This window comes from Numenius arquata, chromosome 16 (genome assembly GCF_964106895.1).
Source record: "Numenius arquata chromosome 16, bNumArq3.hap1.1, whole genome shotgun sequence".
Lineage (NCBI taxonomy): Eukaryota > Metazoa > Chordata > Aves > Charadriiformes > Scolopacidae > Numenius > Numenius arquata.
In genome coordinates this window covers 12395669-12413472 of record NC_133591.1, presented here as the reverse complement: position 1 = coordinate 12413472, position 17804 = coordinate 12395669, and the positions used below count along the sequence as shown (strand labels likewise).

At 43.1% G+C, this 17804-nt stretch overlaps 1 protein-coding gene across 1 annotated transcript; it reads left to right on the top strand.

Moving 5' to 3' along the window:
- Positions 1 to 902: 902 nt before the first annotated feature.
- TMEM233 (transmembrane protein 233) lies at positions 903 to 17804 on the top strand. The gene is made up of 3 exons (XM_074159863.1): positions 903 to 1164; positions 8864 to 8998; positions 15953 to 17804. Exons 1-3 carry the CDS (start codon positions 976 to 978, stop codon positions 15962 to 15964), a joined length of 336 nt encoding a protein of 111 aa, XP_074015964.1. The 5' UTR covers positions 903 to 975; the 3' UTR covers positions 15965 to 17804.

The window sequence follows — 17804 nt, the reverse complement described above, 5'->3', positions numbered from 1 at the left end:
AAAGTGGTTTTTTTTCTTGTATCATGTGGCAGAAACAGAACCTATTCCTTTTGGGATGCAGGCTGTTATACTTTTCCCTACCAGCTCCAAAACTATGATGGAAGCATATCTTTATTTACTTGTTTTGCAGTTTGGTTGGGTTGTTGGGTTTGGGGTTTTTTTTCCCATACGGTAGGTTTTGGAAATAATAAAGATTCGTTTCCTTGCTTTCCCCCTCCTCCATCCCCCAAAGTGGATTTCAAGTTATGTTCAGTAAAGACTGAATCACTTGCTAAAAATTGGCCAAAATACTGTGGGTCTGAGCCACCCAAATGCTTTAAATTGGTTATTTTCTGCCAATCTTTCATGGTTTTGTTAAGTTTAGCAAGTCAGTGGGGTTAGGAGATGACAATTTCAGCACAGATCAGAGGAGATGCCTTGGTAGACTTTATGCCACTTGCTGATGGGACTCGCTGACGCTAGAAATGAGGATGTAAGAACACAGTGAAGTTCTCCCCGGGGTAACGCAAACTTAGTTATAAGTCGTTTAACTCCAGACAGTTTAAAAGTTTCGGAAAAGACTGGAACTGGAGCGGCTCGTGTGGCTGCGGACCCCTCGGTGCCGGCGGCGGGGGTGGCTCCTGGGGACGGGATGGGGTAGCCCGGGGAACCCCCGCCCGCCTGCGTCGCGGCGCAGCCGGTACTCGGGGCTGCAAAAACCCTCGACGGCTTCTGTTTCGTTTACTTTTTTTTTTTTTTTTTTTTTTTTTTTTGCATTTCAAAGATTTCTTGCCAGAGGAGCTGTCGGCGGGCACCTCCCCACCCCACCCTACCCCGCCCCGCAGCGCTGCCGGTGCCCGTCCCGGGGAGGCGCCGCTCCGCTCCGTGCCGTGCGGCGGCGGGCGGCTCCCTTGGCTGGGCGCCGCGGCGGGGTCACGCCTGCCCGGTGCGCGGCGCTGGGCTTTCCCAGCCGCCCGCCCGCCGCGTCGCAGCCCCATGTCCGCGCTCCCCGCCGGTGTCGACATCAAGAGGGCTCTGGAGAACAGCCCCGAGACCAACATCGAGGATGAGCTGCCCGACGGGCCGCCGCAGCCGCGGCCCAAGAACTACCTGCTCCTCAGCATCCTCGCCTGCTTCTGTCCCGCCTATCCCGTCAACATCGTCGCCTTCGTCTTCGCCGTCATGGTGAGTAGCACCCCACCGGCTGCCCAAGCCACCTACGGCTTGGGGATGGGTGTTCAGCGGGGCAATCTCCGGCTTTCTGCACTGGCCCAGCCGCGGCTCTCCCGGCCGGCCCGGCCGGGACCTGCAGAAGCAAAGCGGGGCTGGAGGAGCCGTCAGGGTAATGGGCATCGCGACGCCTTTGTAACCACTTGTCCCTGCTGCGTGTGGACAAAGTTAGGTGAGGCAGCAAGTCTGAGAGCATCAGTGGCTCAGTCAGCTGTCCTAGCAGCAGATAGAAAATGTGGAGTAAAAGGCAGTTCAAATCGAGTTTGCAGTATCAGGCTATATGAGGGAGGGAGTTTTATATCTCATTTAACGGGATTTGTTACATCAACTAACTTGCACACTGAATTGGACACAGTATCTGCATGTCAAAGTGGCGACTGGGGAACAGAAATCAGATTTGGAAAGGACCAGACATGATTTCTGCTTCAGCTAATCAAATATGATAGAAGCGCCCTTTTTTTTTCCAGTAAACGGGTTCTTTAGCCTGCTGCTAACTATTTGCTAGAATAAAACACACAAGAGTAGTGATTGTACATTGTTAGCGAAAACCCTTAAAATTGAGTATCGACTACACTGAAAGAACAGTCTTACTCTTATAAGCCATGATTGGTTTGCATAGTCCTTAATAATGCAGCAATCTTGTTAACTTCAAAGGGATTGTTAGAACAGAATCTTCTTTGAGTTAAAAGTTGCCGAGTCAGATCCAGACTTTTCTAATAGGATACATGAGCAGTGTAATCAGTAATACTGCAATGTATTTCTGTTGCTTAGGAGCTGAAGAGGGCTTAAAACATTGTGTATTTTCATCCTTTTCTCTGATAGCCCGGCTGAAAAGGTAAGTAAAAATAGTTATTTCTTTTTGCAATTAAGTATAAGAATAATTACTTATATCTAAAATATACTAAAGCACACTTTTTTAAAACTGGAAAGATTGATCAGAAATCACACCTAAAGATTGGGATGCACGCATAAGCTTGATATTTACTTAAAGGAGCTATTCTAAACCCATCTTCACAACCTTTTTTGTCCAGATAAGTATTAGCCATCACTTTATTTTTTTCTATGTGTCTGGTTTTTTTTTTGTCGTTAACTTAACTATACAATATGCTCTTTTCCTTGATTTGCGATTTGGTCCTGCTGGTACCGAGCATCCTTTCTGTCTGTGGACACTTTGGGTGCTATATAAAGTAATGAGAGTTGATGAGCTGGGGCTGTGAGCATCTGTTCACCCTGACAGTACTTTTACCAAAGCACTAGGGCTGCACAGAAGTTAACTGTCAAGGACAGAATTTGGCCTCTAAAGATTTTTGCACCCCATATGGAGAAATCTCCACCCACGTGCTAGTTGAAGTTCATGCAGGCTTTTGGAGTCAGGCTTAAGTAACTGTCACCAGGGGATATGCAGAAACCAGGGTGGGAAGAGAACTTCCTGAATGCTAAACGCTCTGTGCAGGTCTCAGCTGCCCACTCCCTTAAAGGGGAGGGGGGGGGGAAACAAAAACCAAACCAATAATCTCTACTGCATGTGAATGCCTTCTGTTTCAACATCATTCTTACCTAAAACCTCTTCTTTTCGATGAAAATAATGTGCCCATCTTCTTTGTCACAGCTTGTTCCCCTGCCTTTTAGAGCTGCAACCTGTAACTGCTCCATTAACCTCCACTCCAGGTTCTGCATTTTGACCTGTGCTGGTTTTATTTCCACTTCTGTTGGGATCTACATCCTCTCTCTCTTTCTCAGCTTGTTTCCTAGAGATGCCAAGGCTTAACATTGAGATACAAGAGTGGGTTATTTTCTTTTCTTACAGAAGATACCTTTATAGTCTGCAGAGCTTGCCTGAGATCTTGTGTCAGAAGAGATAAAAATTTGTAAAAGTGGAGGTCTTCGTAAATTTCTACTTCTTGGAATGGGCCTGGAAGGAAAAGTCCTGTTGGCTTCTAGAGGGGCATGGTTCAGCACCATCTTTGCCCGTGTCATGTCCTCCTTAAGTGCTCTCAATTCAGAAAGTGTTTTCACTCTAAAAGTAGAGTCTGGGCTCTAACACACCCCCAAATTAAATGACAGATTTGTCTTCAGTCTCTTCTGTCTCTTCTGCTGCCCCATTTACAACTCCAGCACTGGTTTCCTCACTTCTTTCTCACCTTTGGGGGTACAAACCTTACCATTTCAGATTTTACCTCCATGACTATATTTTTAGAATCAACCTGTCAGAAGTTCTCCTTGTTGCGATAATAAGCTTTTCTTGTTCCTTACCTCCTCTGTGAAAGCAGTCAACTTCTCATGACAGCGGTAAGAGGATAGCTAGTAGAATGGACACTTAATGGCATCAGTTGTTGATGTTGATAAATTAGCATTACAAGAGCAGCCCCTTCAAACCAGTTGCTGGTCACTTGGAGGTGTGAGGATTGCTTGGCAGTTTTAGCAAATGGGGATCTGTTTTCTCCATGGTCCTGGCCAAGACTCCTGGCTGTAGGATTACTGTTCTCCTCAGTACTCTCCCGCAGTTCCACTCAGGTGCCATCAGGTCTCCTGCTTCCTGTTGCTTCCAGCAGATGTATCGTGTTGCTGTCCGATTAGTTGACTCACTTTCCTTATTCTTTCTCACATAGGTGGGACTACAGGCATCAGGGCAGGAGTGTGGGGTACAGGTACCAAGTCAGGAGGCTCATGAGACAGAAGAGACTTCTCTGGTGAGAGGCTGAGGGTGGGCGGTGTGTCCCTGAGCTCGTGGGCTCCATATCTGCAGTTGTGTCTTTTCCCCCTATTGTGAACCCAAAGAGCACTCACTCAGTGTACTGAGTGTACTGGCAGTGAACTGGCAGCTGTATCTGAGAACTGGGTGGACTGGGTGCATCTGACTCATGGAATAAAAGCTAGAGGGAGGCTGTGGAACAACTCTGAAAAATGAATGAGTTAGGTATTTCTAATATGAGCACTGAGCCCACAAACTGGCCTTTCTCAGTACAGCACCTTCACTTGTCTTTATTCAAAGATCTGTATGTCCGACTAGTCATTGGATTCCATAAGGCCTTAGATCGGTAACAATTTCAAAACAGTCTCTCAAGCTATTTCTCCCTGATTGTTTACTCCTAACTGCCTCTTTATGTTGACACATTTCTGTTTAATCATTTGCATGTTTCAAATAACATATGTGGTCAAGCTGTGACAATCTTGGCTCATCTGCCTCTGATAGTAACAAGCTCTTTGACTGCATTTGTTATCCTTGGATTCAGACACCTTGTCTGTATATTAGTTTCCCTAAGCAGAAACAAGAGGCAAAAGGGGGTAGAAGTCATGGGACAGCAAAGATGGGACTTGCTTTCTGAGGGGGTTACCTCTTCTAATTGGGATCCTAATGAGCCATGTACAGTGTGTTGGCTTTGGTCAGGTCAGTGACTAGCAGTGACCAGTGTTCCTCTTCAGTTAGAAAGGGCGTCTAATATCATATGGGACAGCCTGTACCTACTTCAAGAGTATTAAACAAATCTCAGCAGCTGTTCTTAAGCATTTTTGCATGACCCTTATCTTCGCAAAATGGTAAGTTTTTCTTCTGCAACAACACTTTCAGCCTGTCCCCAGAGACACAGAAGTCCAGTATTTGTGTGCTGCTGTACAGGCTGCAGAGCAAACTCCCATTTCACTGTGTCCTGCTTCATTACCAAAAAAAACCAGATCAAGCCTGGTTCTGAATTGCTTACCGAGTCCCCCTCTTCTTTCTCCTTCCCTGTAGGTTGTTCAGAGTGAGGAGTCACAGTGAGCCAGCATGTCTCATTCTTCCTTTGGTCTTAACTAGAGAGTGTCTCGTTTCCAGGCACAGCCAAATAAGATTTGTTACAGCCTGGCTCACAGAAAGCATAGAAAATGTTGAGCAGAGAACTTGTGTCTGCCTGGATTTGTAAGAGATGTAGAGGAGGGTTTCTGAAGTAATTTGGTATTCTTTCTGCTTTTGCCATAAACGGTGTTCTGGGGATGTGGAACAGAAAATGCACATTAAAAGGGATTAATAGTTTGTAGCTAATTCAGTTAATTTCTGTTCATGTGAGGTTAAGTTGCTTCATTGTTGAACTGAGAATCTCTTTTATAAATAGATGTGTGTGAACCTGGTGAAGTCACTGAGATTGCTCAAGTAAATAAGCAGCTGAGGAACCGTGGCTTTAATTTAGTTTATGACTTCATAGTGAGCGAGGTAGCAGAAACCTGAGAAATCATACGGTATTAGGTTGAAAATGGCTGAAATTTGTTTTAGAAGTTGGACAGACCAAATGTCGCACACAGATGCTGTATTGTGTATATATTGCCTAGCCCTTGGAAATACACAGATGTAACATTTAAGGCTTTTATGGTTAATGTTGTCAGTGTCTAATGTTGAAAACTAGAAGCTTGATCCAAGGGCTCTTTGAAGCAGACAGAAGTAAATGAATTTCAAAGAGAAATTCATCAGACCCCAACCACTTCCCCAAACCTCTTATTTTTTTCTTGAATGCTAAATTATGCCTTTTAATTTAAACCTCTTAATAAAGAAACTTTTGTCTCCTTCCTGTCTCTCCCAAATCCTCCTCTTTATCATTAATGCTGTTTTCCTCCTCTTCATCGTAGATTTGTATTAAAATGACATTACTTATTAAAGTGCACAGGGTGAATTATTTATGCGGTACCTGCAGAAATCACATGGACATTTTCCAGACTTCCTAAGTACATTAGTAAGACTGCACAGAACTGCAAGCTGGTGCTGCCGTGTCTCGCTTACAACTCTGCCTCAGTCTTGAGACCACGTGAATGGGGAACTGAGTCTAGAGTGTTTGCAGGACCACTCTCTAGATGTCACACAAAGTGAATCCTTTGATGGTGCGGAGAACAAAGTCAGGGCTGAGGTATCAGTTATGCTTCTCCATGTTTCTCCCTGTAGACACAGTCACGTTCATAGCTGCTGACAGAGGCAGGAGAAGTCAGCCTCCTCAAGACCAAGCTAAGCCATGTTTCTTCTGATACTCCTTTCATTGACCTTCACAAATGTATTTTGAGGAAACCTAAGAAAAGTCTTCTCCTATAGACAGGATTCCTGAAAACAGTGGAGTAAGTCAGGTGAGAGGAGCTGTGCCAGCCGCTCTTTTTAACAGGAGGCCGCACTGGTGGAGAATCACAGGTGACATCATACTATTTGACTATGTGCTTGTGTCCGTCTCATTTCCGTCTTTTCTGTCTTTCCCCGCTATATCCTTTAAGTCCACTAGCCAACCTCAATGAAATTTGACAGCAGAGCAGAGGTATTAGCAATATTCTTTAGGGAAATAAAATAGAGAAATGTTTAGGCATGTAGGCTTCCAGGAAGAGATGTATCAGTGCCCTCTTTAAGGACAAGAGTGCATCAGCAGCTCAGCGTTTCTTAGACACCGGAGAATAAGTACCTGCACTTATCCTTGAGATGCAATTCTAGGAATATAGGCTTCATTGCTTTGGGACTGTCTTGGCACAAGTGATCTTACTGCAGTGCTAACACCAAGGATGCATCTAAGCCCATTAACTTCTGTGTGCTCACTAATCGACAGACATGCACAGATAATGCCCCTAATTATTTTTTGGCTTGGAGAAAAAAGGTTCTACAACAATGGTTGGTATCCTCTGAAGTTCATTCCTTTCCTGCTCACTGCAGTCTCAGATCTTTACTCTGTTGAATTGTTCTCTTTGCTACAGAAAGTGATTCATAACAAAATCACTTTTCGTAATAGGACTTTGTGATACCTCATGCAGTCATTTTCTAAAGACAATCTGAATTATTTATTCCACAGAGCAGTTCATTTGATCAGGTCCCCATATTCCTCCCCCCACACCTTCCATTTCTGGGATACTTCCTGGAACAGAATCATAGAATCACAGAATGGTTTAGATTGGAAGGGACCTTAAAGATCATCAAGTTCCACCCCCTGCCCTGAGCAGGGACACCTCCCACCAGACCAGGTTGCTCAAAGTCCCATCCAACCTGGCCTTGAACACCTCCAGGGATGGGGCAGCCACAGCTTCTCTGGGCAACCTGGGCCAGTGTCTCACCACCCTCACAGGAAAGAATTTCTTCCTAATATCTAATCTAAATCCCCCCTCTTTCAATTTAGAACTGTTCCCCCTCATCCTACTGCTACACTCTCCCTGATAAAGAGTCCCTCCCCAGTTTTCATGTAGGCTCCCTTTAGGTACTGGAAGGGGCTCTAAGGTGTCCCCGGAGCTTTCTCTTCTCCAGGCTGAACACCCCCAACTTTCTCAGCCTGTTCTCACAGCAGAGGGGCTCCAGCCCTTGGAGCATCTTCATGGCCTCTGCTGGACTCGCTCCAACAAGTCCATGTCCTTCTGATGCTGGGGGCCCCAAAGCTGGACGCAGTACTCCAGGTGGGGTCTCACCAGAGCAGAGTAGAGGGGTAGAATCCCCTCCCTCGACCTGCTGGCTACATTTCTTTTGATGCATCCCAGGATGAGGTTGGCTTTCTGGGCTGTGAGCGCATGTTGCTGGCTCATATTGAGCTTCTCATCAACCAACACCCCCAAATTCTTCTCCTCAGTGCTGCTCTCAATCCATTCTCCACCCAGCCTGTATTTGTGCTTGGGATTGCCCTGACGCACATGCAGGACCTTGCACTTAGCCTGGTTGAACTTCATGAGGTTCACAGGGGCCCACCTCTCAAGCCTGTCCAGGTCCCTCTGGATCGCATTCTTGTTCTTGCAAAAAAAGTTACTACGAACTGTGTTAGATTCATGTAGTAGAATACTTTAGTGTCCCTCACTGAATCTTTTCTTTTAAAAATATGGTCTGGCTAAAACAAAAATTAATTCAGAAAACCCTACAGTGTGTCTCAAAAAAGACTAGAAGATCAGTGGTCCTTTCATGCCTTGCAGTCTCTCTATGTAACGAATATAAAGCATCTGCTAAATTGTGGGTGGATAAACTCAAGTCTGTTGAGATAATATCCATATGTCTGATGCGTACCTCAGGATGTATATGATAATAACTATCAATGTGTTCTGAAAACGCATGGAAAACTGGACACTTTCTAGCCCATGAAGATCGCACTCCAATGTTTTGTTCGGATGATCTATATTTCTTTGTTTTGTGGGGTTTTTCCACAACTGGCAAACTACCTATTAATTCTTCAAACTTGGTTTTGAAAAGTAAAACATTGGAAAAATAGGACACTAGTAGACTTATTTTAAGAAGTTTTCCTGAGCCTTTCTGTATAAATGCAGCCTGTTTATGGTCCTTTTTATGCTTATGGTCTTGTAAAGCTTAAGAGTTTATTTTACTGCCAGTGAAGTGGCCAACTAACAGTTCACATATACTACAAAAATATATCCAGAGATAAAAGCTACCAGTTTATGCAAGTGGGTGGATTAGAGTTGATTTGGCAGCTTTTATGCTGGTGTGTACAAGAAAACTCATCATATGAATATAGCCTCACAGCTGAAAATAAGAGCTGTAATTGCAATGAAATATACTGAAAATGAGTGGAACAGAAAACTGGGCTTACCTTGGACTGTTGGTAGTGGATGTTTATTTTTACAAAGCAAATAATTTTATAAAGTCTTTTCTATAATTGGTTCAAAGTTGCATTGTTTTGTACAGATTTCTGTTTAAAAAAAAAAGTCACAAACTCTCTGTTTCTCTTTACAGGCTTTAAACAGTTATAATCAAGGAGATATAGAAGGGTCAAAAAGACTGGGTCGCAATGCACTCTGGGTTGCCGTTGCATCGATTATCATTGGCCTTGTCATCATTGGAATCTATTGCGTAGTTCATTTCACAACGGTAAGCAAAATGCTACTGGTTCCAATGCCAGCAGTTCCCTGCGCATGGTCCTCAGAACATGAAACTAAAGATTGTCAGCACCATCTGCTAATGTTAAAATTTAGGCATACATGTATGTTTTCCAAAAAAGCAATTTTTACTTATTTTGCAATTTAGAATATTCTCTTGTCTGTGGTTAAAGGCAAGCAACTGTGTCTTAGCAGCAGTGGATTTTTGTAGAAACTCTTGCAGCTCCCATAGGTTTTTCCAATTTAGACCAGTTGCTTTTTGGTTTTTCTGCCTGTTAGTTTCATCATCTGCAAGACTAAGTGTATAGAGATCCTTGGATTTCAGGTAATAGAGTCCCCAGGTGCTAATTTTCAGTCTCATAATCTGTCCAACATATCTTTTAACTTTGTAAGGAGAAGACGACAACGGTCAATTACTGTTTTATTGTTTGATATTAAAGTGACCATAACTATATCAAAAGTGACCACAAATGTAATTTTGACTTGGTTTGCTGTGAGAGAAGGTTGGTTCCTCTCAGTGCTGTGTGATTGACCTGCCTTCATGTACCTGGAATGATAGTGAAGAAGATTGACAAATGGATCTCTGTATACACGGTGTTTATCCAGATGGATTATAAGCTTATTTGGAAAAGAGGGCAAAAGTAATTAGGGTATTGATATCCTATCTTAAGGTTGTGCAACAATGTGTTCTTTTCTCCATAGTAATGTGCACTGCCCATTAAAATAACCAATTTGAATCAATTTATTATTGGCTGTTTTGGTTGGAGAGCCTTTCAGTGCACTGTACAAACTTGTGTGTGAACCATAAACAGAAATCACCTCACCGCTGAAATGCAAATATCTCTGGGGACTGGACTGGAGTAGCTGGTTAAATATGTACAACACTTTCAGACAAAAAACTTGAAGTACGCCAGGTTGAACAGCAGGGAAGTTAGCGGAGATGGGGTCCGTTTCTCTAGGATATTAGTGGATGGTCCTGCAAAACCAGAAGCTTAATGTATATTCAGTAATTCTCTATGCATTTTGCAAGCATGAATCTCTCTCAGGTTCAGCCTGTGTTCAGTTTGTTCAGCCCTCACAGATTTAAAACCAAGTCACTTCAGGCTGGGTGTGCCAAGTTTTCTAATTGACAGCAGCAGTAAATTCCTCTGTTCGCTTCTGCTACCTTACTCATCATTTCTCAGACGAGGATAGCAGCTCAGTTGGGTTTTTTTGAGTAGGAGGAGAGGAGTGGCAGACAACACTGACCTGAAGCAGTCACATTAACCAGGGCACACTACCTACACTTAGTTGTAGTCAGCAGTTCACTTCCACTACATTAAGGACCCTGCATGCTGAATGCGTGAACGCTTTCTTGTGCCCACTGCCAGATATTAGTGGTAGTTAGCGCTTTACATCTAGCTAGCATTTGTAAGCGCCTCTCTCTCTCTCCTACCTTCAAGGGAGTAAGCAGCAGTAAAGCAGGCTAATACAACTTCATGGTTTTTTTCTAATTTTTTGTCTTTTCAGGATTTTTTTAAATTGGTTTTGGGTTATTTTTTTAAGAGAAAAATCTCTTTGTTGGATGGGAGCATTGCCAAGTGCCTGGGAACTCTCATCACACTGTAGGATTTAAATTTCTGTATTGAGTGAATGGTTTCCATAGAGGTCACTTGGCCAAATGGTACCTTGAGTTTCGTGAGGACTCAAGGTTTACTGGATTGACCCTGCTCTCTGGCTTTCCAGTCTCTTTATTACTCCCTACCACCACCGCTTTGACCTGTCACCCTCCAAAGAGCCCTTGCTTTTAAGTGTTTGATGGGAACAACAAGCAACAATCTTCTTTATTCTTCCGATGTGAAAATGAGTGAACAGGAGCACCCAATTGGCCTTTCCACTCTCCATGCTTTCCTGAATCCCCTGTGCTGCCTTACTTTTGGACAGCTGTACTGCATCCAGCTCTGGAGTCCTCAGCACAGGAAGGACATGGACCTGTTGGAAAGGGTCCATTGGAGGGCCACGAAGATGATCAGAGGGATGGAGTACCTCCCCTGTGAAGACAGGCTGAGAGAGCTGGGGTTGTTCAGCCTGGAGAAGAGAAGGCTCCGGGGAGACCTCACAGCAGCCTTCCAATATCTGAAGGGAGCCTACAGGAGAGCCGGAGAAGGACTCTTTGTCAGGAAGTGTAGTGACAGTACAAGGGGTAGTGGTTTTAAATTGGAAGGGGGGAGATTTAGATTAGATATTAGGAAGAAATTCTTTACTGTGAGGGTGGTGAAGCACTGGAACAGATTGCCCAGGGAAGTTGTGGATGCCCCATTCCTGGAAGTGTTTAAAGCCAGGCTGGATGGGGCTTTGAGCAACCTGCTCTAGTGGGAGGTGTCCCTGGACCCTTCCAACTCTAACCATTCTATGATTTTATACTAAATTGTCTTCCACTGGTGTGGATGGCATTGCATGCTCCATGTAGTTATCTCACATCCATTTGTACCTTGGTCATGATTATTTACTAACAGCCACTTTGCACTCCACTAATGTGAAGTGAGTGTAAATTACTTCTATGCTAACTTTAATATATATGCTTTCTAGAAGACCAGTTCAATGAGGTCAGTACCTAACTTGCTGAATTTCAGTAGCCTCTGAGTATCAAAACCCACATTCCCTATGTAAAATTCCAACTGAAGTTATTCATTTGTTTCCTCATCTCCTCTTCTGGCTTTTCAGTGTCCAAAGCTACTATGTGTTCCATCTTGTGTTGGAAAGGGGTTAAGTCCTGTGCTTTAAGCAGAGCTGAGGAGGGCTCCCGTGGTACTCCACGTGCCTCAGCCAGGAGAAAAACATCTGGTCAAGGTATTGAGGGTAGAAATGGTAGAAGCTGCAGAGAGAGGAAGTGCAACAAAGTTCTGCTTTGAACAAACAGTGACATTATACCCCCCAAAATACTGGTAGACTTGGGAAGAGGAAGACCCTTTCGCTTTTCAGAAGCTGCAGGCTCTGAGCCCCGAGCTTCCTTGCATGTCTTCTGTGGTTTGTTCAGTGACAGAGCAATGGTAGCACAGGAATAGCAGCAGGGGAGACCTACGTCTGCATGGAAGAAACAGCCTTGACTTTGCATTTTGAAGATTTACTCGGTGCTAAGCCAACTCAGGGCTTCTACTGCTGCCTTGGAGAGCCTCACTTGTCTTTAACACTGGCATGTTATCTTTAGCAAGCATACATTAAGATACATAGTGATACATACACATATAGCCTGGAACAGGACCCACCCAGCACTTGAGAGCCATCTACCTTCTGCAGTCATGACCCTGAGTGTAGACATGGAGAAGCTGTCACTTGCATCGCTGCAGTTAACAGCCCTGCAGTAAAACTTGTCTGTCTTGATCAACGTAAACTGGTGTGTTTCTTGTTACACTGAGGAATCACTGAGTGTTAAGCTGTGGTGTGTGCTGAATGAGGGCTATCCCCCATTCCACACCAGGCCACATTTATTCTCACTCCAGCCTGTATCTTTTACCCTCTCCTGTCAGCTTCTCCTGCACTCCTGCCTTGCCAGTCCTGAATGCTGAATTACACTTCCACTGCTTGCTCAGATGTAACTTAAACCAGTATTTGTGTCACCACCGAGTCGAGCCCTGCATATGTGCCCATAGGCATGCTGTCCATCAAGAGCTGCAGTGAGAAAAGGGACATATTTGTCTTCCATAAGGAGATGTCACTACGAGCTGAAACAGCGCAGAGCTGCGTGCCATAGCCTGCGTGTGGCCTTAATCTGTTGTAAGGTGCCTGGTTAGAGAGCAGATTGCAAGATAGCTAATGACAGGCAACACTCAGCTGTGAACCACATCCTGAATCCTGCCTCTAGTTCTGATGTCCTTCTCTTAAGAAAGATGTGGTGTACACACACAACCCACAAAGAGAAGGGCTGCAAGGTATGAAAAAAACTTTATATGTGGAAAGACAAAATAGACACAATCTTTTTGGCTTGGGAAAGAAAGACTTAAGAATCAGTAGTTAAAGGCAGTGAAATAAAGAGTGGTTATTTGTTGTCTCTTATGAACGAGATGAAGGGGCATCAGAAGAAAGCAGCTTTAAACAAAGAACGAGGTACTTTTCCCAGTGACATACAATGCAGCTGTGAAATTTATTCCTTCTGGTTGCTGTGGATACAAAAAATACAAATGATTTGAAACAGCAACGAGTGAAGTTACAAAGAAAAGCTTAAATGCAAAGATGCAGATATAATCTTGGGCTCAGAAAGTTTCTAAGCTGCAGATGGCCAGAGCTGGAAGGCAATAAAGGGAGAAATATCACCCTGGACATAGCCTTTTCTTTATACAGTCCCTTTAGGCATTTGTAACATGTCACTGTCACCGATGGGATGCTGTGAAGATGGCTGTTTGCCACAACCCGGTACCACTATTCTTATGCTCCTTCATAAAGCCTGTTAGTCGCCTTCCCACTGACTTGAATGGATCTGGAGTCAGAATGCTTTTGGAGCAGATTCCAAATTCTGTTTTGTTTTGCTTTTTGATAACACAAGACATTTGGTGTCTTTAGATTTCATTTGAATGAAATGATTACGTTAGGGAAACATAATCCTGGGTTGGAACCTCCTTACTTAAGTGAAGGAGACACCAGATGTCCCAAACCCTTTTGTTAATCGAATCTCAACATGTCATATTTTACTGTGTGCTACCATGGGAATCATGTATTCTTAGTCCATTGCTGAGTTTGCAGCACAGCCTGTTAGAAGTCTGAAACAATATGCAGCTTCTTACAGCACATACTTTTAGAACGTCTTCCAGCGTCTGATGCTTGAGCATGCTGCTCGGACAACTAGAGCTCACGTGAGTTTTGCTTCCCAATTGAGCCAAGAAGCATGTCATACAAAGCCCATGTCTTCTGTGCACCTCTCTAGTGGTTCTCTGTAGTCTAGGCAAGTAGGAGCAAGTCAAGTAGAAATGTGGAGAACTAGTAAGAGATGTTAGAGCGAAGTAAAGACACAAGCTTTTCTGTAGAGCTCTGAGATAGCGACAGTTTTGGTATGAGGGAGGGTAGCCAAAGTACTGAAGGAAAGGAATGCAAGAAACTCCTTCCAATGGACCAGTGTCCAAGACTTTTAATTCACATCAGAATTCCATTGTGTTTGTTTATCTTGAACCCCAGGGCCACAGGCAGGGTAGAATTATCTTCTGGTAATAACTTATGTGAGAAGGGTAGTTGTGTGCGGTGACTTTGGAATTTCATGCAAACCATTATGATTATTTTGATGCTTTCGTAGAGGAGTGTGAACTTCTGACCCCTTCTTTAATCTCACTTGATCTAGAACTTCACCCCAAGGAAGTCACAGAAATACCACCTGTCAGCATGGCTTCGAAGGAAGACAGAGAGACAGCCAGGCTGGGCAGAAAGTACTGGCTTATACTATTTCATAATCAGTAGGTTCTTAAATCAAGCATATGTGCAGTAATGCAACATTGGTAATTAGTGGTAGAAGGAGAAGGAGTAAACATTTAGACTGTGCACCAGGGACAGATGTATACATACATTTTTCTTACTAACTTAGAAATAATTGGAAAAAGGGAAATAATTGGGAAAGGGAAAAGGCATGCAAGATTATTTTTAATCTCTGCTGTCCCCTTCCCGAGGCTCTCAAAAGCCTTTGCAGCCACTTCACTGGGTGACTGTCTCTCTTTCAGAGACAGAATAAACTGGGGTCGATAAGACGGCAGGAATTACACAGCCGGCCTCCAGATCTTTATATTGCAGTCCAGTCTCTGTACCGCACCATAGGGAAAAAAGAGTCAAGGAAGACTACTCACCTTTCGCTGCAGGGATTGACCTGCCAGTAACTGATAGAGCACAAAGGCTGAAGTCAAGGCATTCCTGTTGTCTTTTACTTACATTAATTCTCGGTGCCCACCTAGCCAGTGAGCTCATACTGCTGCTTTTCTATCAATAAGGGCATTAACTGATTCTCTTAGTATCTCAACTGATACCCTACCTTTTCTTAACTGAATTTGTAAAACATAAAAGCTTAAAGTCCTCTACCTATCACACATGTTCAGTCAGCTCGGAGGCTCTGTAGTGGGCAGACACGTGGATGCACAGAGGCAATGTGATTACATCAGCCTCATTTCCTTAGCAAAGCACATCAAAAATTCTGGTCCAGTTGTTTCATTTGTTCATGGAGGAAATAGATCCACATAACTTACTGTGGGAAGCAAATTCCACAATAGTTTCTGCCCATTAGAGTCCTGAGTAGGATCCAAGAGGCAATCAACAAAGGAGTTAGTGCTGTCTGCAGGACATATTTACTGTTTAGTGCCTCATGTCCTAGATCTCTCTTTAAGGAGCTGCTAAAAGGTAGCTGCTTGGTGGAGAAGGTATCTCGGGCACCAGCAGAGAGTCCAGCATCCAGGGACAAGCCAGTGAGATCAGTACATCCCTGGGTGATGTCCGAGACCTACCCCCAACACAAGAATTTGAGGGAACTTCTCAGATCGTTTTCTCTCCTAGGGCAGATGCACAAGCAGAAGTTACTCAGTCCTTTTAAAACGTCTGCCATATATTACTGTTATATTTCCTAAGTTGTCTACTGCTGAAAGAGCTGCTCTTGCCTGACTCTCTTATGTACCACAGGAAGCAGAGATGCTGTTGACCTCTTGAAACTTTGTCAAATAAGAGCCCATTTCCTGGCAATGAAAGATTCTAACTTGCGTTGATTCATGTAACCCAGTTTAAAAATTCAGTTCAGATTGACAGATGACCAGTGCTATTAGAAACTTAGCTCTTTGATTCAAAACTGTATTGAACCACTAATCTAGAGGGATGTTTGTTAAGAGAACAAGTGCCACTAATGTGGCATAATGTATCCATTAGATCTGTAGAATTAATAATTTAAACTCACAAGGCAAACTTTTTGTCTTTTCCTCTTTAAAAAATACATATTTCTGTGTCCTTGCAGTATGCTATCTGAAGACCAGGACTGCACTTGGAAGAAATCATCATGTAAATCTCGGGAGCGGAAAAAGAAGAAGAGAAGGAAACCCTTCATTCCAGACTGTTAGATTTGACACTGCAAGTCTGCAGAGGCATGTTACTGGCAGATGAACCGATAGTCCAGTTAGTTAATCAGCATGGCGTGACCAGGTTTTCAAAATTATTTATTTATAAGGAATCTTAGTATAAAGCAGCATTTTCTCTTCTACCCTGATGTATAATGAGATCTTGCTCTAACAACTCCCTTTTCTTTCTCATTTATGTGGAATGTATGCTGGATCCATGGTGTTCCCTGGCTGACCCTACCCAAACAAAGCCAATATATCTAGACTGTTTATAGTGCACGATGTAATATCTGATGCACAGCCCGCTGAAGCTAGTAGAAGAACTCCTGTTTCCTCCAGTGGGTTTTGGATCAGGCCATTAAGGATTTTTTTATTACTTTAAAATAGTCTCAACATAACACAATCATAACCATGGTTTGTGATTTTATCCTGCTATGTGATTTTATAATGCCGTGGGCGTACTCTGCAGCTGCAAAGCGGCTGCTTTCTTCTGTCATCCTCAGCTTTTAGGTCTTTACCTTGGATTTTTAACCACCTGGGACCGATTTGAATCACTTGATTACTAAGAGACACTCTTCTTCCATAGCATCCTTATTTTTCTTAATGATTTTTGTTTGTTTTGTTGTCTTTCATTGTTGAACTCCCTTGACTTAGCTCCAGTCCTGCATTAAAGTTGCACTGATCATATTTTCCTCTTTAAACTTCACGTATGTAAAAAGTTCATATTTTTTTATCTGACAAAAGATCTTTTTAAATAGATGTTCCTCTTCATCCCTTGTTATTGTTCCTCTAGGAAGTCACATAGTTTCATTGTGTTCTGCTTTGTTCATGTCTCTTTTGTTTAGTTCATCCTCTCATCTTGCTATGAATAGTCTATATATCAATGTGGTTAGAGATGGACAGACTTTTGTACGCGTACATAGCTACCTACACTCTTGCTGATCCTAAGATATTAGTGAACAGTTTTAGGTTACAGAATTGATAGTCTCTAAATTACTGCAGTTTCTTGATACCTTATGAAAATTTTGCATGGAACAGCTGTTTTTTATTAGCTGAAAACTGTCTGAAAGAATATATTTGTTTTGTCTCACCAATATACCATGTTAAAAGGACTGCGCTCTGGTGAGCGTTAAGACAGATGGCTGCATCTTCAGCAGTTGTTGCTCCATTTGCTTTAATTGTTACTACATCTTCAAGCAAGCTATGCCAGCTTACACTCTCCTTGTACTAACATCAATCTGGACCTACTACCCAGAAATGCATGGGAGTTCTGCAGGTGCAAGCGAGAAAAGAATCGTGCCTGGCAGGAGTACAGCTACCTATTGAAAAAAAAGTCAATCTCCCAGAAACCTTTACATGTTAAAGTATATGCCTGGAAGTAGCATGCATTTTCTGTGCCTTGATATTATACTTTTAATGTGCTTTTTCGCTTTTCTTTCTGCCAGATTCTGTTTTTCATTGAAGTCAGTGATGCATCACCTATCCTTAATTGCTCTAGTATAAAACTTCACAAACACTGGTGAAATCAGTTGATTTCTTCAGCAGTTACACTGATCAAGTGTGTACACAGGGGAATCTTGTCACTGATTTTGATGATCCCAAGAGTTGGCTGTTCTGTGAACTCCTCTTTGCTTTTTGAATACTATTTCAATGGTCTGGTATGTCTTGTGGGACTTTTAGTAGCTTGCCTTATTATCAGATATGATAGAACTGTCATTGAGAAGTGGAATAAAATTACTTTTAATTCATGTC

Bases quoted from the DNA above. Each gene is read 5' to 3' on its own strand.
- TMEM233 (XM_074159863.1), top strand. From the start codon at position 976: ATGTCCGCGCTCCCCGCCGGTGTCGACATCAAGAGGGCTCTGGAGAAC. The intron at 1,165-8,863 runs GTGAGTAGCACC...TTCTCTTTACAG, and splicing joins CCTTCGTCTTCGCCGTCATG to GCTTTAAACAGTTATAATCA.